This window comes from Xylocopa sonorina, chromosome 2 (assembly GCF_050948175.1).
Source record: "Xylocopa sonorina isolate GNS202 chromosome 2, iyXylSono1_principal, whole genome shotgun sequence".
Classification (NCBI taxonomy): domain Eukaryota; kingdom Metazoa; phylum Arthropoda; class Insecta; order Hymenoptera; family Apidae; genus Xylocopa; species Xylocopa sonorina.
Window position 1 is genome coordinate 8607902 of NC_135194.1, and position 27950 is coordinate 8635851.

Sequence of the window (27950 nt, forward strand, 5' to 3'; positions counted from 1 at the left end):
TGTAAAAGATCTTTAAAGTTTCATTGTTGGATAGCTTTCATTTTGATTTACGTCATTGTCGCAGTGAATGGGCAACGTATAGATATATCAGCCATTTGTGTAATCATTTAATGCGCGCTACATGTGGGTCCCATATGTAGTATCACTCTGTGTCGTGGAACCGAATCAACTCCATTTTTTCAAAACTCTGTTGTACGTACCATTCCACTGCTCTTTCATTCATCGTGGAATAAAATAAAACAGCAAGATGTGTTAATTTCATAGAAATTACGATATTACACGTAAAAGACTATCCATAAAGCGTAAATATTCTTAGAATTAAATAACGTTTTCATCGAAATACTTGAAGTATAAGACACAACGAACCCAGCGTTTGCAGCGAATCAAAATTTTCTATCCATCGCAGATTTACTTTCAACTGAAATTTTCAGATAATTTCGCGATTCGATCGTGTTTCTGCGCAGAACGCAAGAAATTATCCAGGCCAGTACCCGGTTTATCGTGTACGGGTAAACACGGTGCAACCGCGCGCTATCGTGCGCGATACAATTAGCGCCGAGAGGATTAATTACGAAACGAATATTTTTTACCTCGTTCGAGACGATTGATAAGGGCCTCGGTGTGCCGGGCCAGCTTCTCGATAACGAACGACCTTTCCTCTTCCTCACGACGACCCGAGGCCGTCCGGTTCGATTCAAGTGCTTCAACATTTTCGCCGTTCAGAATTTCTCGCTTCCCGTCGAACCGCTGTCTCTCCTTTCCATCACACCTCACTTATCGACGCACCTTCGTCTCTCATCTGGCTCTCTGAATCCTCGTGTCACAAATAATCGTCGCGATCCACAACGACACAAGTAGATCAGAACACAGTAGAGACAGAACACACTCTCTCGCGAGGCGGTGCGAAATCACAGAAAAATTCAGGGAACAAAATATCACCAGGGTCCCCCTTTCACTTTTTAACGCCCGGACGGATCCTAAACGATCGTTTAAAACGAGCACAACCGTACGTGCACCTACGTACAGACCACCGTGCAACCATCAATTGCACCCGATTGTCCTTTCACGTCGTGCTTTCACCTTTCCTCTCCATTCTTTCGTTTCATAACCGAGCCACCGAAAATCGATATCCGTCGACCAGTGGCCCGATCGGTGAACGATCGTTGGCTATTTCCGTTCGATCGGTCCGCAGCTCGCTCGACCCACCAAGGGGAAACGTGTCAAGAGTAGAGGCTGATGGCAGAGACGCGCGGCGGCACTGTCCTCCTTAAAACGACACACTTCGAGACCAAGCTAATAAGCAACCGATAGTCGATTAAACGTGCGAAATCGAGCTGGGATCAGGCGCCAAGGACGGAGTATCTTTGGATTTCTGGTGAAACGAGAGCGAAACGGCGGCCGGTTCTGGCTCGCGTTGGTAAGCACGTCGAGAATAACCGACGCTCAGTCCCGAGCACATCGCGGGTCACGATAAACTGAATCGTGCACACGATTCTTGAGGGCCAAAGAGTGACTCGACTGGTCGTCACGTGACTACGCACGCAGTGACGTAGGGAGAGCGCCCGCGATACTTGGCGCTGTCAGATCGTATGGGACACGTAAAATAGAACGCGAGATAGCGTTTATCGCGGGCTAATGGAGCGTTCAGCGATCGAACTTCGCGGCTCTGTCGGTTCCGATGAATGATGCCCGTGATCGATGGACTTACGGTTCGCCTGTTCGTGGAAATTTCGCGTGGGAAAATTTGTGAAATTTCCAACCGGCCAAGTTTCGCTCGAGAGCCGCGAAGATAACGAGCCACTTTATCAATATAATCGTGTTCGAGCATTTTATAAAAGGGGACTGGTTCGGATCGAGATTAAATATTGCTAAACCTGCATTTCGAGTCCGAGCAGAGAGACAGACTGGATCTTGGAGTGGCGAGTGACGAGTCAACGGAGAAAGTATATGGAATTTTCAACATTTTTTTTTCGGTTACTCGAAATTACAAAATTGTGCTAAGAACGCGACGCGAGAGCTTGCGAAAATAACGCGAGGAACGCTCGAGACGATATTTTGGTCCACTGTTTTACGAATGAAAAATGATGATAAGGGACAAACGTTAAACGTTTGTCGTACGAGCTATTTTCGCCTTTACGCGAGTTTCGTTTGCCAAGAAAAATTACCGCGTTGAAATAACACCAATTATTTATACGGTCTATATTTGCGCAAATCGAACATTCAACGAAGAGGCTTGAAAAATTTCGAACATCATGAATGGATATTCTCGAAATCCGCGCGCTCCATTACGAGATTCCTTTACGTGGGTAAAACTATATGTAACGATCTAAAAAAAGAACGAGAACTCTAAAAAAGAAATTTTATAATAAATCGTACACCGTCTCGCACCGACCATTTGGTACGGTTTTTTAAAAATAAACCCGAGAAACCTTCGTACAAACGCGAACCATCTCGTCTCGTTCTATGCCATCGTGACGTTGAAATGCTAAAAAGCATTTCATCTCCGGAGACCGTATAAAAATAACTGTCGCATACTTCATTATACGACTAACACAGTCGTAAACTCTAGCTAGGAAAAAAAAAGGAGCAGGTAAAACCCGACTACAAATGCGTAACCAAAAATGAACTACTCCACGGAATACTAAAAGAAAGTGTGTGGTACTCGTACGCGTTCTCACAAAATTCCTCTGCTCCGTGATTTTTACGAAAGCAGAGACACCGCGACACGTGGTCGAGGAACATGTGTCGCGTAGAAAGCGTGGCCGTATCTGGGGAAAATTTGGGACCGAGGTCGAGCTGGCTAGACCTCTCCACTAGTTCCAGCTCAATTTCTATGCAGTCTCTCCTCGAGTGGCCTGTTCAGAGGGAAAACAATTCCCGTTAACCGAATGGAAAACCAAGTACAACCACTTGCACTTTATCCGAAGTGCAAACCACTGTGCAACGGTATACAAGGATCTCAGGTGGTTACAGAACCCTCGAAGACAAACAAGAGTACACGAAACGCGAGGCAGATATAAATTTCCAAGAAAGTTACTGGATAACGTAGAATGCAACGTAGAACGCGCCCTGTGTGGACTGCGCCAGTGTCCCAAAGAATAAATAAAAGCTCGTAGCCAGAGTCACAAAGCCCAACGTAATTCCACCTGCCACTTCTCAAGCAAACGGTCGCTCAAGAATCTCACGAGCGGAGTCCAGGCGGAATAAACCGTAGGAACCCTTCCCTAAACAGTGGAAAAACGGAGTGTGCGCGCAAACGGGTGAAGAATGCCGGTCTCTCCCTTGAAAACCTTCGAGTAGCAAGGAACAGCAGCCACTGCGGTGGCTCGAGCCGTCCATCGAGGTGTGCCCTCGTGAAAAATCCTCGTGAAATATTTACACGAGCGCAGAATTATTAAGACGGATAACAGAGAGGCGGAGATGCCCCGTGACGGATGCAGTAACACCGCAGGCCGCCTCCGGGGGCCGGTGCACCGCGAGGATTTGTACGCTCTCGCTACACGGATGTACGGCGGGCTAAAAATTTCCTCCCGGACGGGCCAACACGGCGTGCGAGCCAGCCAGCAGCCGGGCACGCATATTCATACGCGTTTCTCGACGGCTGTCTACTTTATTTTCGGTACTTCCTACGGCCCCTCGTGTCCCGACACCATTGGCGTCACAAGCCAGCCACGAAAAACTCCACGCGGTTACGGACGGCATCGGTCAGGCGCCAACTGAGTTGCGTACCATCCACGCGATGAGAACAACCGTTCGAACTATTTAACGATAATCTAACAATATATAATCGCAAATAAATATACGAATACTGTAATATGTGGTTAATAAAATATTCCTAATTTTTCACTTTGTCGTAATATTGATGTCTTTTTTTGTAATTCCTTCGCTTTTAGAATCGTAATTACTGTTATAACGATTGAAATATATATTACAAAGGGAATCCTGTTCATTTCTGCAACAGTGGAATCACTGTCTTTTGCAGTCACAACACCTAAGAGAGCAAGGATTGGAAATAGCGTAAAACGGGACTTTTGTATTGGAATTGACTCGACCGCGTGAGTACGTACTGAACTTGATCCCATCCCTGCTTAGTGGCGAGACGAGAAACGCGTCAGTGAAATTCCGCCCCGACGACGCCTGTTTCAACGACGAACCAGTACTCTCCTTCTGTTTCCCTCTTTTTTCGCTTCTCTTCCGAGAACCGAGGATCGACCGACGGTGTCGCGTTCTATTTGCTACTAGAAAATTCTAGCGCACCAGACGCGGGTTTTAGGGGTTGGTGAAAGGTGCCTCGCGATTTGGGGGGACGGGTGATGGGCCGGGAAATTGTGGTCGAGCTACTGAAAAAGGTAGTTTAGAATAACTTGGGGGGTGTGCTTACGATAGTGCTTGCTTGGATAGGCTCTATTAAAGGATTCCGTGTATTCGCAGTGTTTACAATTCCGATGCAACAACTGATAAGTGGTTACGTTCCATTCATGCGAACAAAGTCACAGGAAATGCACTAAAATATTCAAAACACTGAATTTCATCCCCATTTTACGCCAAGTATCTTCCTACACCTTGGAACGATCCACAGAAACATGCTTTTATACGTGTATGCACGTGAGACGACCAACTGAACGCGGCAATCCCTATTGACTCTCCAAGAATTCGCGCAGCAGCTTTCTCTGACCCACGGATAAGCTCCGTGATCCCTCTATCCAAAGATACTCCGTGAAATCCATCGACGACTGTTTCTACCTCAACCCTTGGCGGCGTGCAGAGGCTCCGCGAGTTTATCGACGCTGAAGCGAAACTCGCGAGCAATCATCCGAGCGTTCCGCTCGACTCGATCGCGTTCACTCGCGATTAATGGAAGCGGCGATCGCGGAAAATTTCTGAGGCCTCTCGCGCGGCACGGGGTAACACACGTTCGAGCAAATTGGGCCACGTCCGCGTCACGAAACGGGCGAAGATTAACGGTCGGGAGTCAGCCGGATCGCGTACGCGATTTCGCCTAAGCCGAACGAGGAACGAAACGCGACTGGTGCCGCTTGTCTCCCGTGCCGGGCGATAAGCGCGCTATCTTCTCCGCGGATGTTAATTTTTCTTCCTTTTTCCCCTCCTCCCTCCCCTGTCCCTCTCGCCCTCGCGCGCCAACACGACGATCGCGCGAACGGGACGTCCCCCTATCTATCTGCATACGCGCGACCGGGTGTCAACCGCGAGAGCAGCCAGCGAGCGACTTAAAATACTGACCCTCTCGAAGCTGACTAACCAGACGCCGCGCGACGCGCGGAAACTTTCGATTCGATTCCGCTTCGAACGGTCGGGAAACAGCGACGTTCCATTTGCGAGCTGCAACGAGAAGTGGACGGATTGTGGCTGCCTTTGGTTGGATTGGGTGTTTCAGGGTAAATCCTCGGGGAAGATTCAAGATGACAGATTGTTTTAAAGGTTTACGTTACACATTGGCAGGCTGAGGTTAAAACTGGCTTCTGGGATTTTTTATTTTAGGAGGATATTATTTTTATTCGGAAGAGGGAGAGGGAAAGTAAGTGGGAAGATGAAGATATTCGGTGTTCCGTAATTTGGAGGCAGTGATTTGGCGGAAATTCTGCAGATCGCATAGTAGTTGTTTCAAGCAACAGCGGAGGCTGTGAAGAAATTGAGAAATGAAGGAATGAAAGGAGAAATGATGAGTCAGACTTGATAGGTTTCATGGAAATGGTGTCTTCTTGTGGATCTCACGATTGGACTGGTAATGGCAGTGTTCTTGCGAGTTCTTGCAGGAATGGTCGATATATGGATTTGTTAAACGGTTGGATAGTTAAGATTCGTAATGGATATGCGAGTAGTAACTATGACTACTGCGATATATCATATTTTGAAGAATCGCGCAGCTATTTCCAAAGAAATCCTTATGAATTTATATTACAACGAACGCGAGGATTGGCAAGAGTGTACGCATGGAAATCAAGTAATCTGACGTATGTATTTTAGAAATCTACGACCATCAGCATCGGTGCTCTGTTCTTAATCTTCGTCGAGTTTGATGAAAAGAGTCATCTATCGCTAACAGAACCTAGTCAAAGCCTAATTATCTGATCCCTCATTAGAAGCGTGTAAAACGCTCGGGAGAAAGGACAGTGTGGTTTCTTCGTGATGAATGAGAAGCAACGATAGTTTTTCCAGAGTCATCAATTACTTCGCGGGAATACCTATGAATTCATTGGTTACATTAATTGCGACTCATTTGTTACATTGTACGTTACGCCATTAGTTACATCGAGTTCTGTGTCTACTTCGAAGATAACTGTCGTTTGAAAAAAATATTATCTTTCCGTCCCATTCGTCCTTCTGATTACTAAAATTTATCTAACAACAAAAATCTCGACGAAAATCAATCATCTCTCTGGGATCAGAATTCCTGGACAAGTCGTTTAAAGCCTTATTCCGATGCGATTTTACTGTTAAAGTTCACCATTGAATAAACATTTCCCAACGACGATAGAAAACGACGTGTTTTTCCCATGCTGGTTCGCGCGCAAGAAGTCACGAGCACCCGAGGGCCCCGATACGAGACGCGAAGAAAAGAGAAATGACATTTCTTGTTATTTGCTAGCTGCACAATTTCCTGTCCTCGATTACTGTTAATAAAACGCGAATTATCCGACCCCTTATTCGCCTCGCGCGTATAGAAATGTACGACGGACACTCCGCGCCAGCCGTAGTACGTGCGACCCACCAGCTATGAATGGAAAGTCGAGAATTTGACTCGGACAATTCCACGTGCATAAACGTCGCTACGTGCCTTGGTATAATAGAATCGATGGAGGCTCGGTATTTACACGTTCGCGAGCACATTGCACGATTAGAGCGCACGCCTGTAGATTTGTAATACCTCTTTCGTATCTCCTTTGAACTTCTTGGCGCTTTGCATTCCTTGCCAGCCATCGTGATAGCGATCTCTTTTGTTTCGCGTTCACTATCGATACACAATGATCGTTGAAAATATTCGAATGCAAGTATAATTTCAACTACTGTCTTGAATGAATGTGCAATGAACGATGCATAACATAAGTATGTTATAGAGTGAGAATTTCTGGCGCCAGGATTTTATAGCTCGTAAAAGATCCATTAAGTACTTTATGCGAAAGTGCACGCGATTTGGCTTGAAAAATTGCGAGGATTAATTCATTATGAACAAAGCTGAACCTTAAATTTATAGAGTTGTAGTGTCATCAAAAAGTAAAACAAGTTTATGTGTGTGTGTGTGTGAGGGGTGCTATAAAAGTTTATCATCTGCAGATGAAGGAAAAACATGCAAGCATTAAGATATAGTGAATTATTAGAATGCAAATGCAGAACCTAAGCGTACTTAAACTTCTTGTCGGTAATGTAGGTCACCACTGGCAGTAATAAAGACTCACGTCATCAGTTGAAGTTTAAAAGCGCACTTTTACAGATTAGTATTATATATTCGATAAAAGTGAACGCTTAAAATAATAAATTTGTCCAAGTAAAAGTCACGTTACGTATACCGTGGAATAGAAATGATTATAGCCGTCTAGGTTTGAGGAAGTCCTTCATGCTTCACTAAACAAGTCTTCGCGATACAAGGACCTGCGATCGATTAAATTTCACAAGAAAATAGCCGACAGGGCATTTCTCGAGTTAGATTTCATAAAATCTTATTGTGTCTTAGAGCGACGTTTCCACTCTGTTTCCTCGATTACGAAATTCACTTGGTATCTTCTCCAAATAATCGATAAGAACTTCTCCAAGCCCAAAATTAGTCACGTAAATCTATTTTTATCTGCTTCTAAATCCACTAGACGTACGAAGAGCACGCCTTATTCCTATTTTATAGCCACGAGTACTAACATTCTCTCAATTTTTGTGCCACGTCTGCATCGCAACTCACCAAAAAGATTCCACAATTTTCCAAGTACAAAACCACCGCTAATTATAGAGTCGATCGTAAATTCTCTTTAGATTCGCGGTCTCATCCATCAATTTTTCCATGAAGATTATCTGGAGTGCCTCGAGAGGTTTAATTCGAAGCGTTCAAGACGGTCGCGAGCACGCTATATTTCTTAATACATTTACTTCTTCTGAGGCACTCGCGGAGCATCTGCTATAAATCATACCTACTAAAACTACAACCACCTCTCACCAAACGGCAAGGAACGCGCGATAAAACGTCCGTAGCATAAATTCCAGCTATCATCGGGTCGATATTCAGTAATTACATTACCGTCTTCCGGCGAAATATGCGTCACCCTTTATATACACCTTCGTCCAAAAATATTAGAACACTTCGCTTCGTTACACAAATTACTATCCCTACCGCACAGTAAAAAAAAAAAAAAAAAATTCCCTCGCGTTTACCCAGATCAGAAAAATTAGATGCATCGCGTCGATAGCTCGTCGAAACGCGGTACGAAATTCGCAGATAGACCGGGCCAGTGACCCCTGGGAAGCAGTGGCGAACTCGGCCAGCGGCGTGTAAAACGGCAACGCGACGCTCTCGCGAGCGTGTCGCCTAAACGCGCGTGCATCAACCCGCCGGTTGTACCATGGCGGTCGACGCGCCTCTCGGATAGGAGAGATGCACACGCCGGATCTTTAATGCGCATTGTGCAGCGGGGTAAGCGTAGCCTATAATCAGTCGAGCGTGTTGCGATAGCATTGGCTCCGGTCCACGTCGGACGCTGGTGCACGCCGTTCTGCACGCTGGAACGTGGACAGGTTCTATCCGACCAGCGGAGCTGCAGGTGCGTCGAGAGAGCTGTGCAGCCGAGGGAAAAGATCTGGGTCGAGCGTTACGCGCTTCAACGGTGTTCCCCTGTTGCTACGATGGAACGTTAAACGGCTCGCTTTTTGTTCTTCAGCGTTGTTTGCGAAATACTTTTACGCTTTGCTTATCGATTTCTTAGCTCCTCGCGCTTGGCTCTTCGAAATTTCGCAACGTTAGTTACATCTACGCTCCGCGTTACAATCGAAGGGCTAAAGGAGCGGAGAAGCAGATAAGGTTATTGATGGTACGCTCGTAATTAATTTATGGATGCGTGAACCGATGGAAACGGCGGGACGATCGCGAAGCTTAATGCTTCCGGTCTCCTGGGCCGTAGTTAGGGACATGTAGGTCTGAGAGCTAATATTGATAGGCCAAGTTGGGTACACTGATTGCGCTACCGCAACTATTTAAGGAACGTTGCGTTATTTATGGAATTCGAAGCTGTCGGTTCCTCGATAATGTTTTCCAGGAGGATTATCAGAGCGTTCCCGATAAGTTTCTCGGAACGCGGTTGTAACGGGGCAAGTTTCATCGCGTGAATGGCGAGCGCGGGGGATTGCATAATTTACTTGCGAAACGTTGTTTTTCCACGTTGAAACGCGTGAACCTCGATAATTTACGGAATTGCACGCTGGGCGTTCCGCCTAGTATCGCGTCTAAGGAATGTGGCCATTAAATTCCGGTTACGATGATAAACTCCGCGGCGGCGGAATTATGTCATTTCGATTATACGCGTCATTAATTAAGGAGAAAGTGAGAGATTCATGGGAATGTTCGCGGACAGGCACGTGCTTCCGCGCGCGTTCTGCAGTTCCGCCGCTTCCGGTGAATAACGAGAAATATCCGGAAATCTTGTGGCGTACGTCCAGGACTAAACGCGCTAACAACTCTAGTAATTCGCTAATTAATGCCCCCATTACTGACATAACTGTTCGTCCCGGGATTTCAGGTATCCGGGTAACGTTAATAAAGGGGCACGTATACTTTCGCCTTGATAAAACCATTATCCGTGGGGAGAAGGCACGCGAGCACAATGGGTTCCATTCAAATTGCGGTACAATTCCAACGATTTCCCACCGACAGGTCGTAATTTTTCAAAAATTCCAACGCTCCTGGGATCATCGCGTTAATTCCAGCATTTAAACGGAAACGGAGAGTTGTTTATCCGTCTTCGCGTATTCCAAGTAATCGAACGAGCGTCGAAAAAGTTCTGCAAAATTCACAACCGATCTTGGTGCCTCCTCGAAACCTTTACAAACTCGCATACGCTTTATATCGCGGAACATTCCGCGTAATCGTGTCTGCATAGATTAAAAACTGCTCGATCCCGCTGTTACACTGTTATCTAGTTCCTCGACGGTCGATCGATACCTCGCGTGCTTCAAGTTTGCTCGGGTTACAGTCGCAGAGTAAACTAAATACCGCTAACCAAATCACCGAGCGAATTACAAATCTAATCATTTCCAATCCGCGTCCCGCACCGCGCGTAGCCGAACGGTGACACGAATCACATTCCGCCGCTCTCTGTCCCATTAATTATACATATACCCAGCTCGGAAATACGCCGCGCGAGCATCGCTCAGCCAAGAAAGCAATAGCGGGCCGCGTGTTTGCGAGACCGCTCGGATAAACGTGGCTCGAACCAGTCGCGTTGTTCAACAGCTTACTCGTGTCGTTTTAATTGGATTCCGACGGGGCGAACTTTCCGCGTGCGCGAGTGCAAAGGGCGCGCGCACACACCGCTCCAAGTTCGAGGGAATTCCGTTTTCGTCCCGTCGAGCGGGCGAAGCGAGGCGGCAGGAAGCGGAGGATACGTTCGAGCCTCGGATTCGAATGGCAGCCAGGCGCCTGGCCGGAAGCGAGTCGTCTTGGAGCGTGGATTTAAAAAGAAAGGGAAATGGGACACCGCGCGCTCCGATTTAACTGCGGAAGTAAACCGGGTCGCGAATTAATCCGACACCGGTCCGCTCGACGACGATAATCGAGCATTATTCGCCAGCATGAAAAAACGACGGGAATTTTTTTAAACATTCGAACGTGACTCAACCGAAACGTTTCAGCGGAATTACGATCGATATCCCTTTGTTCGATTATTTCGCGCACGCGAGATTTAATCAGAATTTTATTCCCACCGTTTGTCGCAGGGAAATGTTTTTAAATAATATTGACCTGATATTAAAGAGAGTACGCTCTGTTCTTCGTGTCTCGCGAAAGGATGTCAATAACAGCATAGGTGTACATAATTAATAAGCAGTTTTATTCTCCTCTCTTTTTGCCCTTAGCGGTTTGCTTTCGAAGAATTGCGGCAAAGGTGAACAGATCAGTGACGTCAATCGTTTCCTTTAAATGGCAAAAAACGGACACGTGGATCAAAGTATGAACTCGGCTCGTATCAATAAAAACCCACGCGCTCCTACGGCCAATCATTTTCATAGCCGAGTGTATCGCGTTTTATTGGACGCTTAATTAATTACAGAGAGGCAGACACTGCGGAAGCGCGATCGCGTCTATCTGACAAATTACGCGTACGGACAATCGCATCCGTCGTGCAGTACACGTTATCCTTTTTTTCTTCTCAGCTATTCCTTTCGTTCGTCGCTTGCAACCTCGCTCGCGATTTTACATGGAACGTTCTCACTAAAAATCGAGATATCGCGTCGGAGGAGTCGAGAGAACGTTTCTCTCGAGATGTGGCGGAACTGAGAATGGCGGTACTCTTCTGTAGACCGGCTACATTTTTGTCTGGCCGAGGATTTATTTTAAGAAGCGAATCCGGCTCTTTAAACTTTCTTTCGCCGCTCTGGCGGAGCTCGTGCACGTGTGTGTCCTCGCGTGCGAATCTAAGCGAACCCTTGTCACCCTCGCAGGGCTCATTAAACGGCGAGCAGCCGCGAATCGTGCTCGCGTTTCCGCGCGACAAGCCGCTCCACGGTTGCCTCCTGGTTGGCTGATTTAAATCAACCGGGGCACCTCGCTTCTCGCACGATCGACTCGCAACCAGAGAGCTCGCAGGGAATCCCGACTGCTTCCTCCGGCTTTCCTTTTACTTTCGACGATTTGCTCGGCTGTGACTCGCTGGGAATGCTATTCGTCACTTTTTAAATGGCGCGCGCACCGAAAGTGTTCCGTCGATGAGCGTTCTCGTTTTTTTTTTTCCTTCGAGCGAACGGACGACCGAATCGGACGTGCCTCGTTCGTTACCTCTTCGAATTGTAATCGGCCTCGACGGTTCACGGATTCGCTGAGAGATAGATTGTAAAATATCAGCCGGTTTCGAGAGATTTGTATACCAGGATACAACGTTACGCAGCTGATATACCGTATGTATTTGGAATTGATAGGCTCTCTTTTGCTTTTATGTAAGACTGGTAATAATATATTAGAGGCGTGTTTCGAACCAGTTCTGGAATTGGAAAAATGTCCCCTGATACGTTTAACCATTCACACGGTACGCTAATATACTGAAAAATATCCTCGAGAGTCTGTAAAATCGTTCTAATTAGAATTACAATTTGAATTTCCCATTTATAAAATTCCTTCTAAACGTCGCGGCTGATCTACTTGAAATTTAACGAGTATCCATCGAGTTCGTGCTCGATTCAATTGTCAATGATATCTCCATCCGGTGGTATCGTAATTAAACAATGAAAAAATCTGTACCATTCGCGAGAAGGTCTCAATGAATCGAGTTGTACTATGCATCAGACGCCTGGAGCGTCTCGAGAGATAAAATCGGATTCCAACGAAAGACTTGGGCCAGTCTGCGGTCAGTTGAGTCACGGAATCAATTCTACAAGAGCTTCCTTGGCGGTGGGAGTATTCTTCTAACGAATTCTTATCCGTAAACGCTTACGCATTACGGATGTGGCCACGAGCTTAGCGCGTCCTTTAGCACGCATACGTGCGTTCAACATCCTCCGTGCCATGTGAAACCTCGTCACTGGCGTCTCGAGGGGATGAACGAACTCATTTTTAGCGAACGCGTATTCCCTGTTCGCGTTCTCAATTAATTCCACAAGCACGTATTCGCACGCGTTGTTCTTGCTGCTTTTTCGCAGGATGCTCGACAATTGTCGATGAAGAACTTAAGAAAGATTTTCAGAATTTTATAATTGAATTTTTTTTCAGCTTCTCGAACTGCTTCAGAGTAAAACGGAAGTCGACATCCTCCTTTTCTATATTCAGAGTAAAGGAAATTGAATATCGTTAAGCTGAATTCAATCAGAATTCAAATGCAAGTCTTACTTTGCAAAGTGAAACTCGTCGACATGTAACGTGCTGTTACATACAATGTATAATACTGTTTAACCTACTGATATATGCACGACCCACATACGAGAACTGTAATTAGTTGCGGGAAAAATTTCTAATACCGTTTGCAGACTTTCGCGCAGTCAGCGGTTCATGCGGAGGCGTAATTAAACGTTTCGGAAAAAATTTGTCGTCGTTCAGAAGCAGAGAAATAGTCGGTGTGGTAATTATGGCGTGTCGCAAAGAGCAACGAGTAATGCCTGCAAATTTCATTAAATTTTTTTCGCGCGAATACGCAAAAAATTAGGCTGTAATTAATTACTCGCAGTTTGCCGAATTTACTCGACACGGCAATCCTAATTTCCACGAGAAGGCGCAAATCATTCGAGGCTTTATTTAAGCGACTAATTATGCTTTGATAATAAGAATAAAATCGTTCACGAGTTCGACGAATAGGTTAGAAAACACGAACGAAAGGATGATAAAAAAATTACATATTTATTTGATACGACTGCCCCAATTTTCACGAGATAACGAGAATTACTCAAAGCCTTAATTGCGCGGATAATTACGCTTCGATATCCGACGATCGAAGAAAAAAATACACACCGACGAAATTATCCATGAACTCAACGAATATCTCCGAAACTAACGCAAGAGAAAACATTATTATCGTATAAGCATATGATAACAAAAAAATAATAATACGGGAACGACGAATTAATGCGATACGATGACCTCAATTTCCTCGAGATAACAAAAATTGCTAGAAGCATTACTTAAGCGGCTAATTATACTTTGATAATAAACAATCAAAGAAAGAAGAATCACTCGTAAACTCAACACATATGAATTCAAGTAGAAAGAGCTGACGAATCGAATGTTTCTTTGCTGCGAGAGAGAGGAAATAATTTTTACCACAATCTTGTAACTCGATAAAAGAAACAATCTGATCCAATTGTTCGACGATCGTAAAGTGACAGATAGAATGGGTCCACGTAAAACGTGTCGCTTTACGATAAATCTTGGATCGACTAAAAAGAAAAAAAGGATGTTTCCTAAAGCGAAACGGGGGGTGAAAAAGAGTTCGCGTGTAAAGTTGAAGCTCGTTAAATCCGTCGTCTGGCTTCATTAATCTCGGTGCGTTCACGGTTCGATCGAGGCGACATGTATTTACCATTGGAACAATTCCGGGGACTAGAGCCAGACGATGACGTTACAGCTAGGCGCCCGACGTCGATTCATCAGCGTCGATAAGCTTCTTGAAAAAAAATGTATCTGTCGCCGCTGACGCCCCGTATCGAGCCGAGAGCACGCCCGTTACGCAATTAACGCCCGCATCCTGCGCAACGATCTACTTAAAACAGAGAAAAAAAAGAAGAAAAGAAAAGAAACAACCAAATCGCCTCGAGCTTTCGCGACTCGTAAACCAGAAACAGCGACGAGAAAATTGTAGAAAGCGTCGAATTTGGGAGTTTACGAGCGCGGAACTTTCTCCTACGATCCTCTCGCGCACGGGTATCGCCGAACGAGACACTTATTTGACGGTTTTGGGTGAAACGAGAGGAAAAGACACGGAGAAAGCGAACGTTCTTGAAATACTATCCAGTTCCCTGTTGCGGAACCATTTTACGCGTAACGTTATTCTCTAATATAAAATAGTTCTCTCTAAAAACGGTATAAACTGTATCGAACCTCTTGATCGCAAAACGAGAAGCTAAATTCTGCGCGATAAATTTACCTCGTCGAAGTTCAAGTGGAAAAAGGAAAAACAGGAGCCACGCGGTAAGACGATCATCCGCTGCACGCGTCGTAGTTTCTTAAGCGCCAAAAGTGGCCTGCGCGGAAAAGGAAAAAAAAAAAAAATTCCAGCTGGCCTCTTTCGCACGGCAGGCGCGAACAAAGAACCGGGAGATTAACCGTCGTTCGGCTAAAAACTAATTACCGCGCGGCGATCGAGGGGATCGAACGGGAAAAACTGGAGTAGCGCACAGTCATCGACCACGCGGGATCGCTTATTAATCGACGTCCACTCGTCGACCCTTCCGAGATACCGCCGTTGGCACGCCTTCGGTTCCTGCTTTTCTTTCCACCGTGCACGCGGATAATCAAGCGGTATAAATAGTTCATTGTAATTGCCAATCGCGGCGTGTTATATCGGTCCGTTAATTCGTCGGGTTTTCAGGCTACAACAGACGAACAGGGAGAGAGAAAGGGCGGATAGAAGTTGCTTTCGATTCTGTACCGATAGACGACTGAATAATTCGACGGATCGGACGATTTTTAACTTCGTTAACGGCCCTGTCGGTTGAATACAGAACGAGATTATTCATTTTTTTCTCCTTTGCGTTCGATGGTGAACGCGATCGTTCTACTGTATCGATGCATGATCGCTTGGTAATTGGAGAATGGAACGAGGAATGGAAAGGGAATTCGATTTTCTCATTTCGCGTTACGCAGTTTCGAGTACTAAATAATAAATACGACACTTCGAACAATCGTTCTCCGTCCCGTTCGCATTCCATCGAGAAGCTTCCGCGAGGGGGAGAGCGAGAATCGCTTCCACTTGAAATATGTTCCAGCGAAATGTTCTGCACGCCCAGCGGGGGTGGCTTTGATATTCTCGCTTTGAAATTTTCACTAACTACAGAAAACAGTTTATTGGTCAACAAGTCCAATTAAACGCACTGTTCGCGATCGCGTAATCTGTAAAGTCGTTGATTTTTATTCGCTTCATCCCTCTCGCGTCTTCTGGACGCTCGAAGGCGGTCGAAGGGGTTGCAACGTTATCCGTGGAACGGATTCTACGTTCTCTTTTTCATCCAATTTCCGTTCATTTTCTTCTTCATCTTTTTCATCTCTTCGAATGGGTTCGTGGAAAATGATTCGCGTGAAAAATCTTGGGACAAGCGTCCATACGCGCAGCTCTGTAACTGGGGCGAAACGACGCGATTCTTCTGATTCGAAACCAGTGCCAGATGAGTCAGCTGATCGACAAAGGCTACAGACGTGAGAGAGTTCCAACAGTTTCGTTATGATTCAACCCAAGTGCTGATGCGACGCGAACTGTCGAGTATCCGGTAGATACGCCCGATGCAATAAATCATATTATTCCTAACGTAATAGAGAAATGTGTCACCAGGATCTTTTTCTTTTTTTAGTAAGCTGATAACGAACGGGAAGCGTCTCGTGACTAATGCTGGACAGATTAACGTAATTTGAATACGAATCTTTAAAGACTGGCAGACATTTGGTCGAGTGGTTGCCATTTTTGTTTACAGTTGTATCAGTCTGATAAAAATCTCGCAATTATAAAGAAGATTTTACTCTCCATTCGTTAAGAATTCCCCCAATAACAAAAATGCGAGCGTTACGTATACTTTCTATGAGTAAAGTATTTATATAAAAAATATATAAAATCTAACATCTCTGTAAAATATAAAAAGAAAAACAAACAACAGGGATCTTCCCTTAGTTTTTTCCGAGGGAGTAATCAATCACTCGAGATCGATATTAATTAAAAATCAATTCTCACTACGGATACACCACCGTCCGTGCATAATCAATAATAAAAAAAAAAAAAATGAGAGGAGACGACGAGTAAGGAAGCTTCTTTTATTTGCATCGAGGGCACTTCTCTGTGGTGGAACGTCGGAATTAAATCAACAGCCTGTTACAAACACTTCAGAGGCAAAGTGCTTTTGACGTCACGATATTAATGAGGAATAATTATAAGCGGATCTACTCGTCGCGCGGAACAATTTACATAGATTTATTCGCGCACGAATTTTACACCCGCCGACCTCCGATCGAGTTCTCGTTGAGTAAGACTCGGAAGACATCCGACTTGCGAAACAGACATTCGAGCATCGCGTGGAAAAGACTGACGCCAGTGTAAACGCAGCGAAAGAAAAACGGGGCGTGAAAAAAATGTGGAAAAAATGTGGGCCAATTGGCGAAAATCGAACGTGACAAGGCGTATTGAATTTTTCAATTTGCCTTGAAACGGTGTACATTTTATTGGATATGCAAAGACAGCCACGTCCTGGCAGAGCTTTCAGTATTGTTAACGTGCGTCTGCGTGGATTTTGGTTTGATTCGTCGGAAAATTGGATTTTTCTTGGGAAGCTTCGCGTCGCGGAATGATGAAGGAGGCGCATTATTTCATTTGAGGAGAGACATGTGATTTTCGTATCTGGAAAGTGTGTCCTGTCGCTTGGACAAAGAGCTGTACGGTGTCGTACACTGGTTACTGTCCAGCGAAACCAGTCACTCTTCCGTCTCAGTGTTTTAACCATACGCGGTGGATGTTGAGTCATTTTACTTGAAAATCCAAAGAAAGATTCTTTTCTCTCGGTGTTCGATTCTACGATGTCTGCTAAATTTGACACGAGCCACAAGTAGGTTGAATATTTACGAGAGACTGCATTTTTATCAACGGAACTCGATGCGATACGAATCTAAGCGTACTTACGTATTTATAACGAAATAGAAAATACATTTCCCATTGCGCGCTCTCCTCGATTATATAAAGAGCATTTTAAAATATCGCGAGGAGCGTTAATAAAAATATTTCGAGACGTTCTCGATCGAAATTGAACGTTACAACCGAATAATAAATCGCTTTCGCGATTTTCCTCGATTACTTCTTCTGCCTCATCCCTCATCCATTGAAACCGTTCAATCAACATCCTCCTCTCTCATCAGTGGAAACGCGGAAACGTTGCGTATTAGCGATTACCGAGCTCGCAAACGGGGTGGAGAAAAAAAAGGAATCACCAGCCGAATGCGCATCTAGACGGTTCTCTGGGAGAACCCGCCTCGAACAGAGAGTCCTGGAAAACGCGCAAGTAAATCGCGTAGGAAGATTAGAGCGAGCACTCTGCATTTTTCATTCGAGCCGGTCTCGATGCCGGCCGATCATCGTTCCCGGTGCGTTATTACTCGCGGGTGAGTGATTCGTGCGCGTTTCAAGCTCGACTCGATGAGGCTTTTTGCACGCTAATCCCCGGCAATGCGCGCGAACGCATTCCGAGGTGAAAAAGCAGAGAAACTCGCCCGTTCCTAACAGGATTATTCCAATGTAGCGATGCCCGCTTTCGTCTTGCGTAACGCGGATTTACGATGCGAATTTGAACAACGCGCGGCTAATAAATCAACGCACTTTCATTATAATTAACGTCCCGTGCAGCGCGCTACAATATGGTTGTGTCGCAGGGGGTTTTTGTTATTCGAAATGCGAAGCTCGCTGAGTGAAAATTATCCTGGCGTCTGTATCCGCTACGACGAAACGCTCGCGACAAACTCCGCGACTGTATTTTAATTTGTAAACTGCGCGATGTGCCAGGAGTTAACGATCAAGTTGTACGGAAGGAGCGCAGAACGCGCAGGTTTGACCGTATAATTGGAACGATCTCGCGCGAGTTACAGGAAGCCAAAGGGGCGTGTAAACTGGACGCGAACGCGGAGAAGAGAGAAAGCAAGAGAAACGAAAAAGAACCGCGACGACAGATCGAAACGGTAGAGAGGAAGAGTGGAGAAGGTGAAAGGTCGGGCGGGCAATTCGTAGCGGGTCATAGGGACGCCTCGAGCGGCGCGTGAACCAGTGACGTCACTATCGACTGCCAATATTTTTCTACCGGCGACGTTGCGGCCGGAGAAATTCTTTTACGACGTCTGAACTACCCCGTGATCAATGGGAGAGAAAGCGAGAGAGGCTAGAGAGACATCGAGGGATGATATACGAGGAACTGTGAAAATCTGGCGCTTGTCGGAGGATCTCGAACGTTTCTCTCGCGTTACAGATTGATCGTCACCCTTTCTTCTATCCATTTGAGCAAATACATACTTTTATGTAGAAATAATGTGCTAGAATTATACTTTCGTCACGTTGCTTGCACACTAATACGTAATGTGAGTCAAAATCGTAAAAGTTCTTAAGTGTTTTGTTATCCATACGATATTTTATACACTTAAGTAAAAACGTATAGATAAGAATAATAATATCTTGATTAATTTGAAGAGATAAGATAGGAAATTTTGCAAACTAGCACGCGTCGTTTAGACGAACCGAGTCGACACGTTCTTTGGCGATAAATAAATAATCCTGACGAAGCGCTGTATCCATCTATCCCGCATTAAATCAGCGCGGAAAATGTTTTGCGTTCCCGTTTGTAAAGCATCGTTCATAATTTCCACGGTGATCGTTAATCCTATCGATTGACAGGATATATCCGGTTGCGAAACGAGCGAGGCAAAGTTACAGAATTAACGAGATCGCCGGCAAAACAAACGCAACATCTCGCGCGGGGATTAATTGCCGTTCGAAAAGGAATTATCGGAAAATTCACGGACTCGCCGGCTGCTCGCCTTTTCATATTTATTCGTTATCGATCGCATTTTCTTGTCGCGGACGACGACAGGTTGACTCATGCGAGTATCCGCGATAATCGTCATCGCGCATTCGAACCGTTTACTTCGTGCTGAATTACGTTTCTTCTGTCCTTTTTATTCTTTACTTCGCCTCTCTCGCGGACAGAAATGAACTGTCCAATAAATTCCTTGAAACGTTAGCAATTACGATAACGATTAAGTCACGGAAGGAAATAATGGTCCTCGACCGCGTAATACTTTCACCGGCATTCCGCCGTTTGAGTAATTCGTGCGATTATAAGAAAAAGGAACCGCGACACGGGAAAGAAATTAATGCCTGGTAACGGCTGCAAACGTTCCTCGCAAAAACTACCTAGTGAAAGCGGTCACACTTCCTCATGATACTTTATAATACATCCCTCTCGACGTTAATCACTTAATCTTAAAGCGAGTTATAACGAAGTCCCGTCGTAAAACGCTGCGCGCGTTGATTAGCGCTTTCTACGTGTTATTAAACGAACATGTGTTATTCACGCGGGTGAATTTATCAAATTCATTATGCAAAGTCGAAGTAATTTTGCGGCTTCAATTACTCTTTCAACTCCAATCGATAATAGATTTTAATTTCGATAGAAGGTTGGCTACGGTCGAGTACGCGCAGAGAAGAAGCAATTGAATTCGGTCAAAGAATAATTACAGTTAAAGCGAACGATACGACGTACATAATGGAACGTTGTCAACCGAGGAGCCGAGATAATGCTAGAAAAAACAGTTGAAACAGACGAGAACAGGAAGTTGGTACACGATACACAGAGAGACGCGCGTCCACGGTACAATGACAACGCGTTGCGTAATCCAAAGTGCAGTTTGCACTAAGCGTATATGTACCTCGGTGTTTTAAACTAAAATTTCTTCCTCTAGACATTATGGTTGACTAATCCAAACGAGCTCAGACATTAAGTCGTTCAATGAAATTTCTTTGATAAAACGGAGCACGGTACTTTTCATCGATGCAACGACAATGTCGAAACACTCCTGACGAATCGTTCCGAGAAATCGTCGTCGAAATACCTTTCGAACAATTTCATCGATCCGATTCGAGGCAGCATTATCATCGCTGGCTCGTCACTCGATAACGAGTTCTCGCGAGCTGTCGACTCGATCGAGATGATTTATAGCCAAAAGTTCGTCGCGTTTCCCGACGGTGGCCGGATTTCAACTAATTTCCAACTACGGAACTTTTCCAAGGTTCGATTATTGGGAACGGGATCGTTTAAAATTCATAGCCGACCGATTAGTCCGACGCGAGTCATCGTGAGAAACGCGAGGGCGCGTGCATTTAATCGTTCCTGCGTTCATCCGTCACGGCCTGGAGCGTAGTCGCGACGGTAGAAAGTTCTGATGAATTTTAGATAAGACGGGATTAAGGCACGATAAGAAAGAAACGGGGAACCGGAGAATTCGAGATCGTGCAGAGGCGTGTTTCGTTCGCAGGAGCAACGTGCACCGGAAACGTCGCGGTTCATCGAGTTTTTCAGTTCAGAATTGTTGCATAACGATGTAAATTGCTGATATTTGTAGAAGCGCGTAGAATTTTCTAGCAACGTAATAATATGATGCGTCGAGTGGACGATTAATGCTTACGCCAGATATGACTTACCCTATGAAACATGTAAAAGCAAATTTATGAGTAACTAAAGCGTTTGTAAGTGCCCTGTGAGCACCACAAAATAAAAGATAATACAAAATTGAATTGATATTGAAATGATCAGGCCTCAAAGTTTTAGTTACTGGAAATTATAATATTTGTAACTTTTGGAGAATACCATCCACGTCGAGAGCCATGAATTTTTTTAAATCGTCTCTTTTAATATCCTAATAAATAAAATAAAATGATTAAATAATAAAATTTGGAATTCTACGTTGCCTCAATTTTCGTACGAAAATTTGAACCGTTCTTGGAGATCGATCGATAAGCGCGCGACTTTGCGATCCATAGATCCCAAGATCTTGGTGGACGGTCGGTAAAACAGGGAATCGCATCGTAGATGGCAGCACAACACAGTCTGTTCCCGTCGGCGATAAAGGGAACGTCTCGAAAACAGAACTGGTAAAGCTCGCGAGGGGGAAGCTGCGTGAATTTAAAACGTCGAAACAACTGCAGGCAGTCGGATAATTGGAATCCGCTCCAGCGATTTTCAACAGATCCACCGGGAGGCTGATTCCTCCGCGTCTTATTAGCAGAACTTTAATCAAGTAATCAAAACACTGTTTATAATCCTACGAGCTGCAAATCCATTTAAACTTTTCAACCGAGCGACTTTAATGTAGTTGTCTCGAGAAATTCATATCTTTGACGCCACGACCCAGTTTCGAATTAGATTAAACAAGCGAACTTCTGCTGAATTAATTGCGTGTACGCGTACGCTTGCAAAAACATGCTAGATCGAGACAAAATAAATTCCATTTAATTTTCGTCAAATTCATAATACATTAATATTCGAATTCAATCATTTCCTTCTAATCCCCAGCGCGTCTCACGACGCTCCACTAACTTCCCTTAAAAAACTCGACCAGACATGCCTCTAATCGCCAGACACCGATATACCAATACAATTTGCCTCGAAACGGTGTACATTTTATTGGATATGTAAAGACAGCCACGTCCTGGCAAACCTTTCGGTATTGTTAATTTTCGTTTGCGTGGATTTTGATTTGGTTCGTCGGAAAATTGGATTGCTAGATCGAAACAAAATAAATTCCATTTAATTTCCGTCAAATTCATAATACATTAATATTCGACTTCAATCATTTCCTTCTAATCCCCAGCGCGTCTCACGACGCTCCACTAACTTCCCCTAAAAAACTCAACCAGACATCCTCTAATCGCCAGACACCAATATATCGATACTCATCATCGAGCTCCACGTTTCTTCGTCAGAAAAAACGAACGAAGTAAAGAGAGAAAAGAAAGCATCCCCGTGGTTCCTCGATTCGAATCCGCCCAATAATCCGTCCGCGTGATCGCGATCATTGGGCGCGGATCGAGAGGAGGACGCGCAACGACAAGGTGCACGAAAACTCCGTGTACGCGGGCATAAACGCACGGCTGAGAGGAGGAGCTATCGATTAACTGTCTGCCGCGTTGCGTCTCGAGTCTGGACAGCATTGTCTTTCATTACGCGATATCGCCGCCGCGTCCGGAATAGTTCGCGGGCAACGCAGGGGACGGCCGTGCTCTTTCCGCTCTTTGCCGCGCGCGTACGTTTCGCGAAATGTGGGACAAACCGGTCGGAAAAAGAGAAATTCGCGTCGATTCCTTGCCTCGTTTCTATACGCCGTACCGCTCTCCACGATAGACCGTTATTCCCGTTGGCTTTTCAGCCGACGCGCGAGGAGAATCCGGGAAAAACACGCGAGAGCTACGAGGGCGCGCGCGCTCGCTCGCAGACAGATGAACGACGGAACGTGTTAACGCTCGTTGGACTTTGTTTGGGGAGAATGGTAAAACGAAATTTGGCACGACGCGGGCAGACGGCTCGCCTCGCGTGTCGAATGAGGCGCGGCCGTTTGATACGCGACGTACCGTGTGCACGCGATTAGAATTGAAATTTTATATATAGGGGATGATCGAGGGTGGTTCGCGTACGAGCGTGTTCGTGGGGTTTTATAAGAAATTTTTCAGACAATTCCTTTCTCACGTATTACTTGTACAAGGAGTCGTTAAATTTTTGTTCTTATTTGTCATAATATTATACGAACTGAATTTAAAGATTTGCGACGTATTATTCGAGTATTGTACTAAAAATGTCGAGCAATTAATAAAGTCGAGTTACGTTTTAAAGATCTGCAGCTAAGAAGCGTTTGTATAGCGAAGGATAGTTGTAAATATGTTTGAAGAACGCTGGGAATTGAATAAATGTACGAATCGGTTTAAAGGGTTGAACTACCCCTTCGGCTAGTTCAGCCCGATTACGCGAGCTACTTCGATCGTTACCTCGAAATTTTATCGTCGAACGTGCAAGAAATTACAACGCAGGCTACGGTTCGAACCGTGGCGTCGGAGGGGGTGGCTCGTTTCCTGGCGTAAAAACCTCGCAAACTTCCGTCTCAGGGCGAGCTTCCTCCGACGCCACGGCGAAACTTGCCGCGGAATTTTTCGCCAACGTGCAAATTACGACACTCGTCGTAAAACTGGCTGCGCGGACCTTTCAGCGGGGTATACGGCGTTTCTACTTACGACGATCATCTCGGAGGGCTCGAGAACGAAGCATTCGTTGGGTCTCCTGGCGCTGCCACCCGTCCGCTTGCCAAAGCTGCAACAGAAATGGGAGGCGACGCGGTTAAAATCCGTCCTCGAGGTTCGCCTGGCGGAAGGGAAACCTTCCTCGGGTACGATTTCTCGTAAAAGTGGCAATATTTATTTCCCCTTTCATTTCCGGTCGATAAACAACGCGAGAAACGAGATTATCTCTCGTTTTCCTTAAAATCAGAGGGGGTTGTGTATCGCATCCCCTGCGTTTTCTTTGTCGAGCAAGAATGTATTAAACTTATTTTGCCATTTTTTTTCAAAGCATTTAATTCATCTTCCTTTGATACGAAATGCTTTTCGTGTGTTTTATAGTTCGGTAACTGCTATTTTTCGTTTTATCGACACGCGCGCGCTTTTATTCCTTTCACGGTTCCCCGTAAATAATGGATCGCCGAGCCGGTGCCGTTTTGAATGCTCGAATACGCTCGTGTTATTTTTCGAGGGCTTTAATGGAGTTTACCACGGACATTCCACTTTAAAATCGGGCCACTATGAAAAGTCGGAAAATAGACCCATTATACCGGTTTTTAGCGATGGAAATGCATAACAGGAGGCGAGCGAAAAATATAAAACCGCATTCGAAGAAGAATTTCAGAGGAGCGAGCGATAAAAACGCCGGTATAAAATGAAAATCTTCAGGCATGTACCACTTTTCTCCTGTAAAAACGACACGACATCGTCCAGTTTATCGTTCCTCCCGATTATTCGAGCAAAAGAAAACGCCGTTTCTTCCATCCCGCGCACGTACGCCGATAATTACCTGCACCGGATAGTGCATTCACGTATACCAGCGTGATAACGCGGCGCGAGTTCAATTTCATCGCGCGCGCCGCTCGCTAAAGGGGTCGAAAGCGATAACCATCGAACGCACGCGCCATAAATTTCTTTTCCGCTGCAACAATAACAGCGAACTGGCGGGGATGAACACGCAGGGTGGTGGCTCGAACGTCGACACGGAAGTGGCAATCGGGTAAAACGTGCGATGCGCGTCGTAGGAAAAAAAAATCGCGCCCCGCTCGATGTAATGGCCGGCTATCTCTGACGAGGGGCCCACCCTTAAATACACGTATCCCCCCATTGTCGCGGCGGTTCTGGCTTTTAAATGTTTACGATCCGCCATCGACAGATGTTTCTCTCCCGTCGCGAGGACCCGTGGCCACTCCTCGAATTAGCCACGGATTCTCCTGTTGTACGCGCGCGCACACACACCCGTCGATCAAACAAAAATCTCCCGCGGCTACGCGAGAAGGTCGAGGGTCGAACAATGCCGCTGGTATAATTTTCCCCTTTGTAAACGGGGGGGAACGCGTATTATTTCCGAGAGAAACATGTTTAACAACGGCGCAAGGTGGCCGCGAATTATTGGCGGAAATTTTCCGCGCCCGTTACGGTAATCCTATCGACGCGAATTGAGATTTGCAAGCGTTTGTTCGACTACCCTTTCGAATTAGAGCTGCCTGGGTTAATTTAGTTCAATGCTGGGTTGCTTTGCCCAGCTAATGTGGGATACGATAAACGGGGTATTAATAATTGCCTCGTATAATGTTTTACGGATACGTTCTGTTGTTGTTTCGGTTATAGAAATGGAGGATTCGGCTCTGTTAATTGGTACAACGGTACTACATTTGCTGGTTTCTTTTTTTATATTCGCTCGAATCCACGCGTTGCTAATGTATTTGTACAGATTCTTCGAACAGCATTGGATGCTGAATTCATTCGGTCGAGAATTCACTTCTACCGTGTCACCGTTAATTCCACGGTGGCCATTCATGCTGGCTAATGATTTATGTACTTCGTTAGGCTGCAGGTTCTATATAGTTGGATCACGTTAAGAGGATTAGTTAGATAATAGATCAGCAAGACTCTAAATATAATTTAACCGGGAGATCAATTCTGATGTTCTATTTAGCTTTACTTCGGGTAGCTCGAGATGATCGTCGTCTAATTGGATCTAATGAATGCGTGATTGAAAAATGTCTGCACCGAATTATCTCTCTTTTTTCGCGTAGCTACGTTTATCCATGGTACGGCGTTTTATATTTCTGGACGTGAACGAAAATTATTGCAGACCGAGCATAAGCACGCTGATAAAATTGCACGGTTAAGTATGATTAAGCGGTGTGTAAATGTTTGACGACGTTAATGTTGATAAGAGGATTGAACGGGGCATGTTATCCTTCTTTAATAATGTATAACGATAAAAGCGTAAGGATATCTTCTATTCTCTATTTGAAATTAAAAGTAAGTTTCTATTTTTCTTTTCTTTTTGGCAAGGAGATAATTTTAATGGCATTCTTGATCTCTACCAATTTATTTAGCTAAAATTGCAAAAGTATTCTTTCATGCTAGAGAGGCAAAGATATTTAAGACTTGTCAAGATGACACAGCACTTCATCGAAAAGATAGTCGAACCATGCTGAGAAATGGATTCGTTGCTTTATAGAAAAGAGAGTGACTGTAGATATCGAGTCGATTGTGGTTGCGGTTATGAAAGGACATTGACTTTGCGCAAGGTTTCACGAAGGCAGCTTCAAAGATATCTTAAGATCGTTAAACGTGGATTAGCTAGGAAGATATTCAAAAATCTGCTCAATGTAATTTCAAAAACCATACAGCTTTATAAATTTCGACATAGCATTCTAGCAACATGTAGTAACAACTTCAAACTTAAAATGGGAGTCAGCCCATTTGGTTTCAAAATTCAAACCAGAAAGTCTCCTCGAAATTTGGTATTGAAATCTTTCCTTGACTCTGAACCCGCTAAAACTTAGTAAAACTCTTTAAAGATCGTTCCAAGGAAACTGTGCAACACTTTACGAAGTCGGCTGCAAGAAAAATTCGCTCACCAACGACGCGCGAATTGATATTCGTGATTCAAAGCGCAGATACCATTAACGATAACATCGTTACCATAAAAAAAATACAATATTTCTTATTGTGTCTCTGCAAGGAAAATTCCTCGATCACAATCTCTATCTAACTGCAACTGACAGCGTAGTACGTAGCTCTATCCTATTTTCATTGAGATTAAACGTCAGCACGATAAAGTAACGAGAGATTTCTTCTGAAGCGTAACCTTTTCCCGTGTAACCGTGTCGCGTGTTCGCTGTACATTAATAGCCTTAATTGGAAGCGAGATTCTACGTGAGCTGTGCACCTTTCAGAAATCGTAATTTATGAAGACGAATGGGCTAGCATCGGTACGAAACGTACAATGGGATTTTAGCCACTGCTTGATCGTCTTCGCATGACATTCGAGTATTGAGATCGAAGCTGGTCAAAAATAAACTGTCCAAAATATTGCAGAAATAAGTGAAAAATCGAGAAGAAAGCTGTGTCAAGTATTTGCACGTAAAAGAATAGTTTAAGAAACGCAATGCAGCATAAACGAAAACTAACCAATGGCAAACCAACATCGGAAAGCAAAATTTAAATAAACACTCATTTCCTACAATATTCTACAAAAAGGAAACAATTCCAACAAAAATTAGTTCAACATAAAAATTCTAGTATTACCACTCTGATACCAATGACGCAACGAACCACCCCTTTCTCGACTCGCGCAACGCTCCCTCAGCAACGTCTTCCCGGTTCCTTTCATCTCGTCCAACGTTTTAGAGACGCAAGAGACGCGCGACCATCGTCGAGGCGTATACACCTGTCCACGCGTCGACCCATAAATCTCCCGTGGCGTTAATACGAACGATACGACGTATCGACAGTCGTGCATCAAACGTGGCTGAACGAGGACCGACTAAGAATTACCCGGCGGAAGGATGGTTCGCCAAAGGTTCTCGACCTCCCCTCGCGGATCGTCTTGCTCTAACCAGCGCCATGCGTAACGCGTCACGTGTGCGTACAGCGCGGAAAATTGAATCCGACGCGTATCGCGCGGCCAGGCTTCTCGCAACCCCATCGCGAGCTAACCCCGTAACGTCGAACGAGCTGGCACGTACCCTGGTGATTATGGTCGTTTCGTTTATGGATGAGCCTCGTTCGCGGCTCTGACGTGCTGCGCGCGGGTTTCCTCTTTTCTTCTTTCTCCGTCTTCTTATTTGTTTCGCTCATTCTCGACGCGTTTCTCGGATCTTCGGTTTCACTCATGGCGAGGCAAGCGGTTTCTGATGGTTTTATAATTGCCGGAGAACACTAGAATTTCCTTCGGATTTCTCTCGCCGTGTTTACGCTGGACATTGTCTATCGAGGGAGGTTTTTAATGAAGCTTTATGG

General features: G+C 45.0%; 1 protein-coding gene across 10 annotated transcripts in view; it reads right to left on the reverse strand.

Moving 5' to 3' along the window:
* Positions 1–27950, reverse strand: part of LOC143433192 (rap guanine nucleotide exchange factor 2) — a 147502-nt gene that overhangs the window by 23965 nt on the left and 95587 nt on the right. For 9 of the 10 annotated variants that reach the window (XM_076910389.1, XM_076910390.1, XM_076910388.1 and 6 more), the window contains one exon: positions 23649–23724. In XM_076910389.1, coding sequence (XP_076766504.1) covers positions 23649–23724 — 76 coding nt within the window. Of the gene's footprint in view, positions 1–590; positions 803–23648; positions 23725–27950 lie in introns of those variants that run through there. The other variant, XM_076910393.1, reaches the window with a different exon arrangement.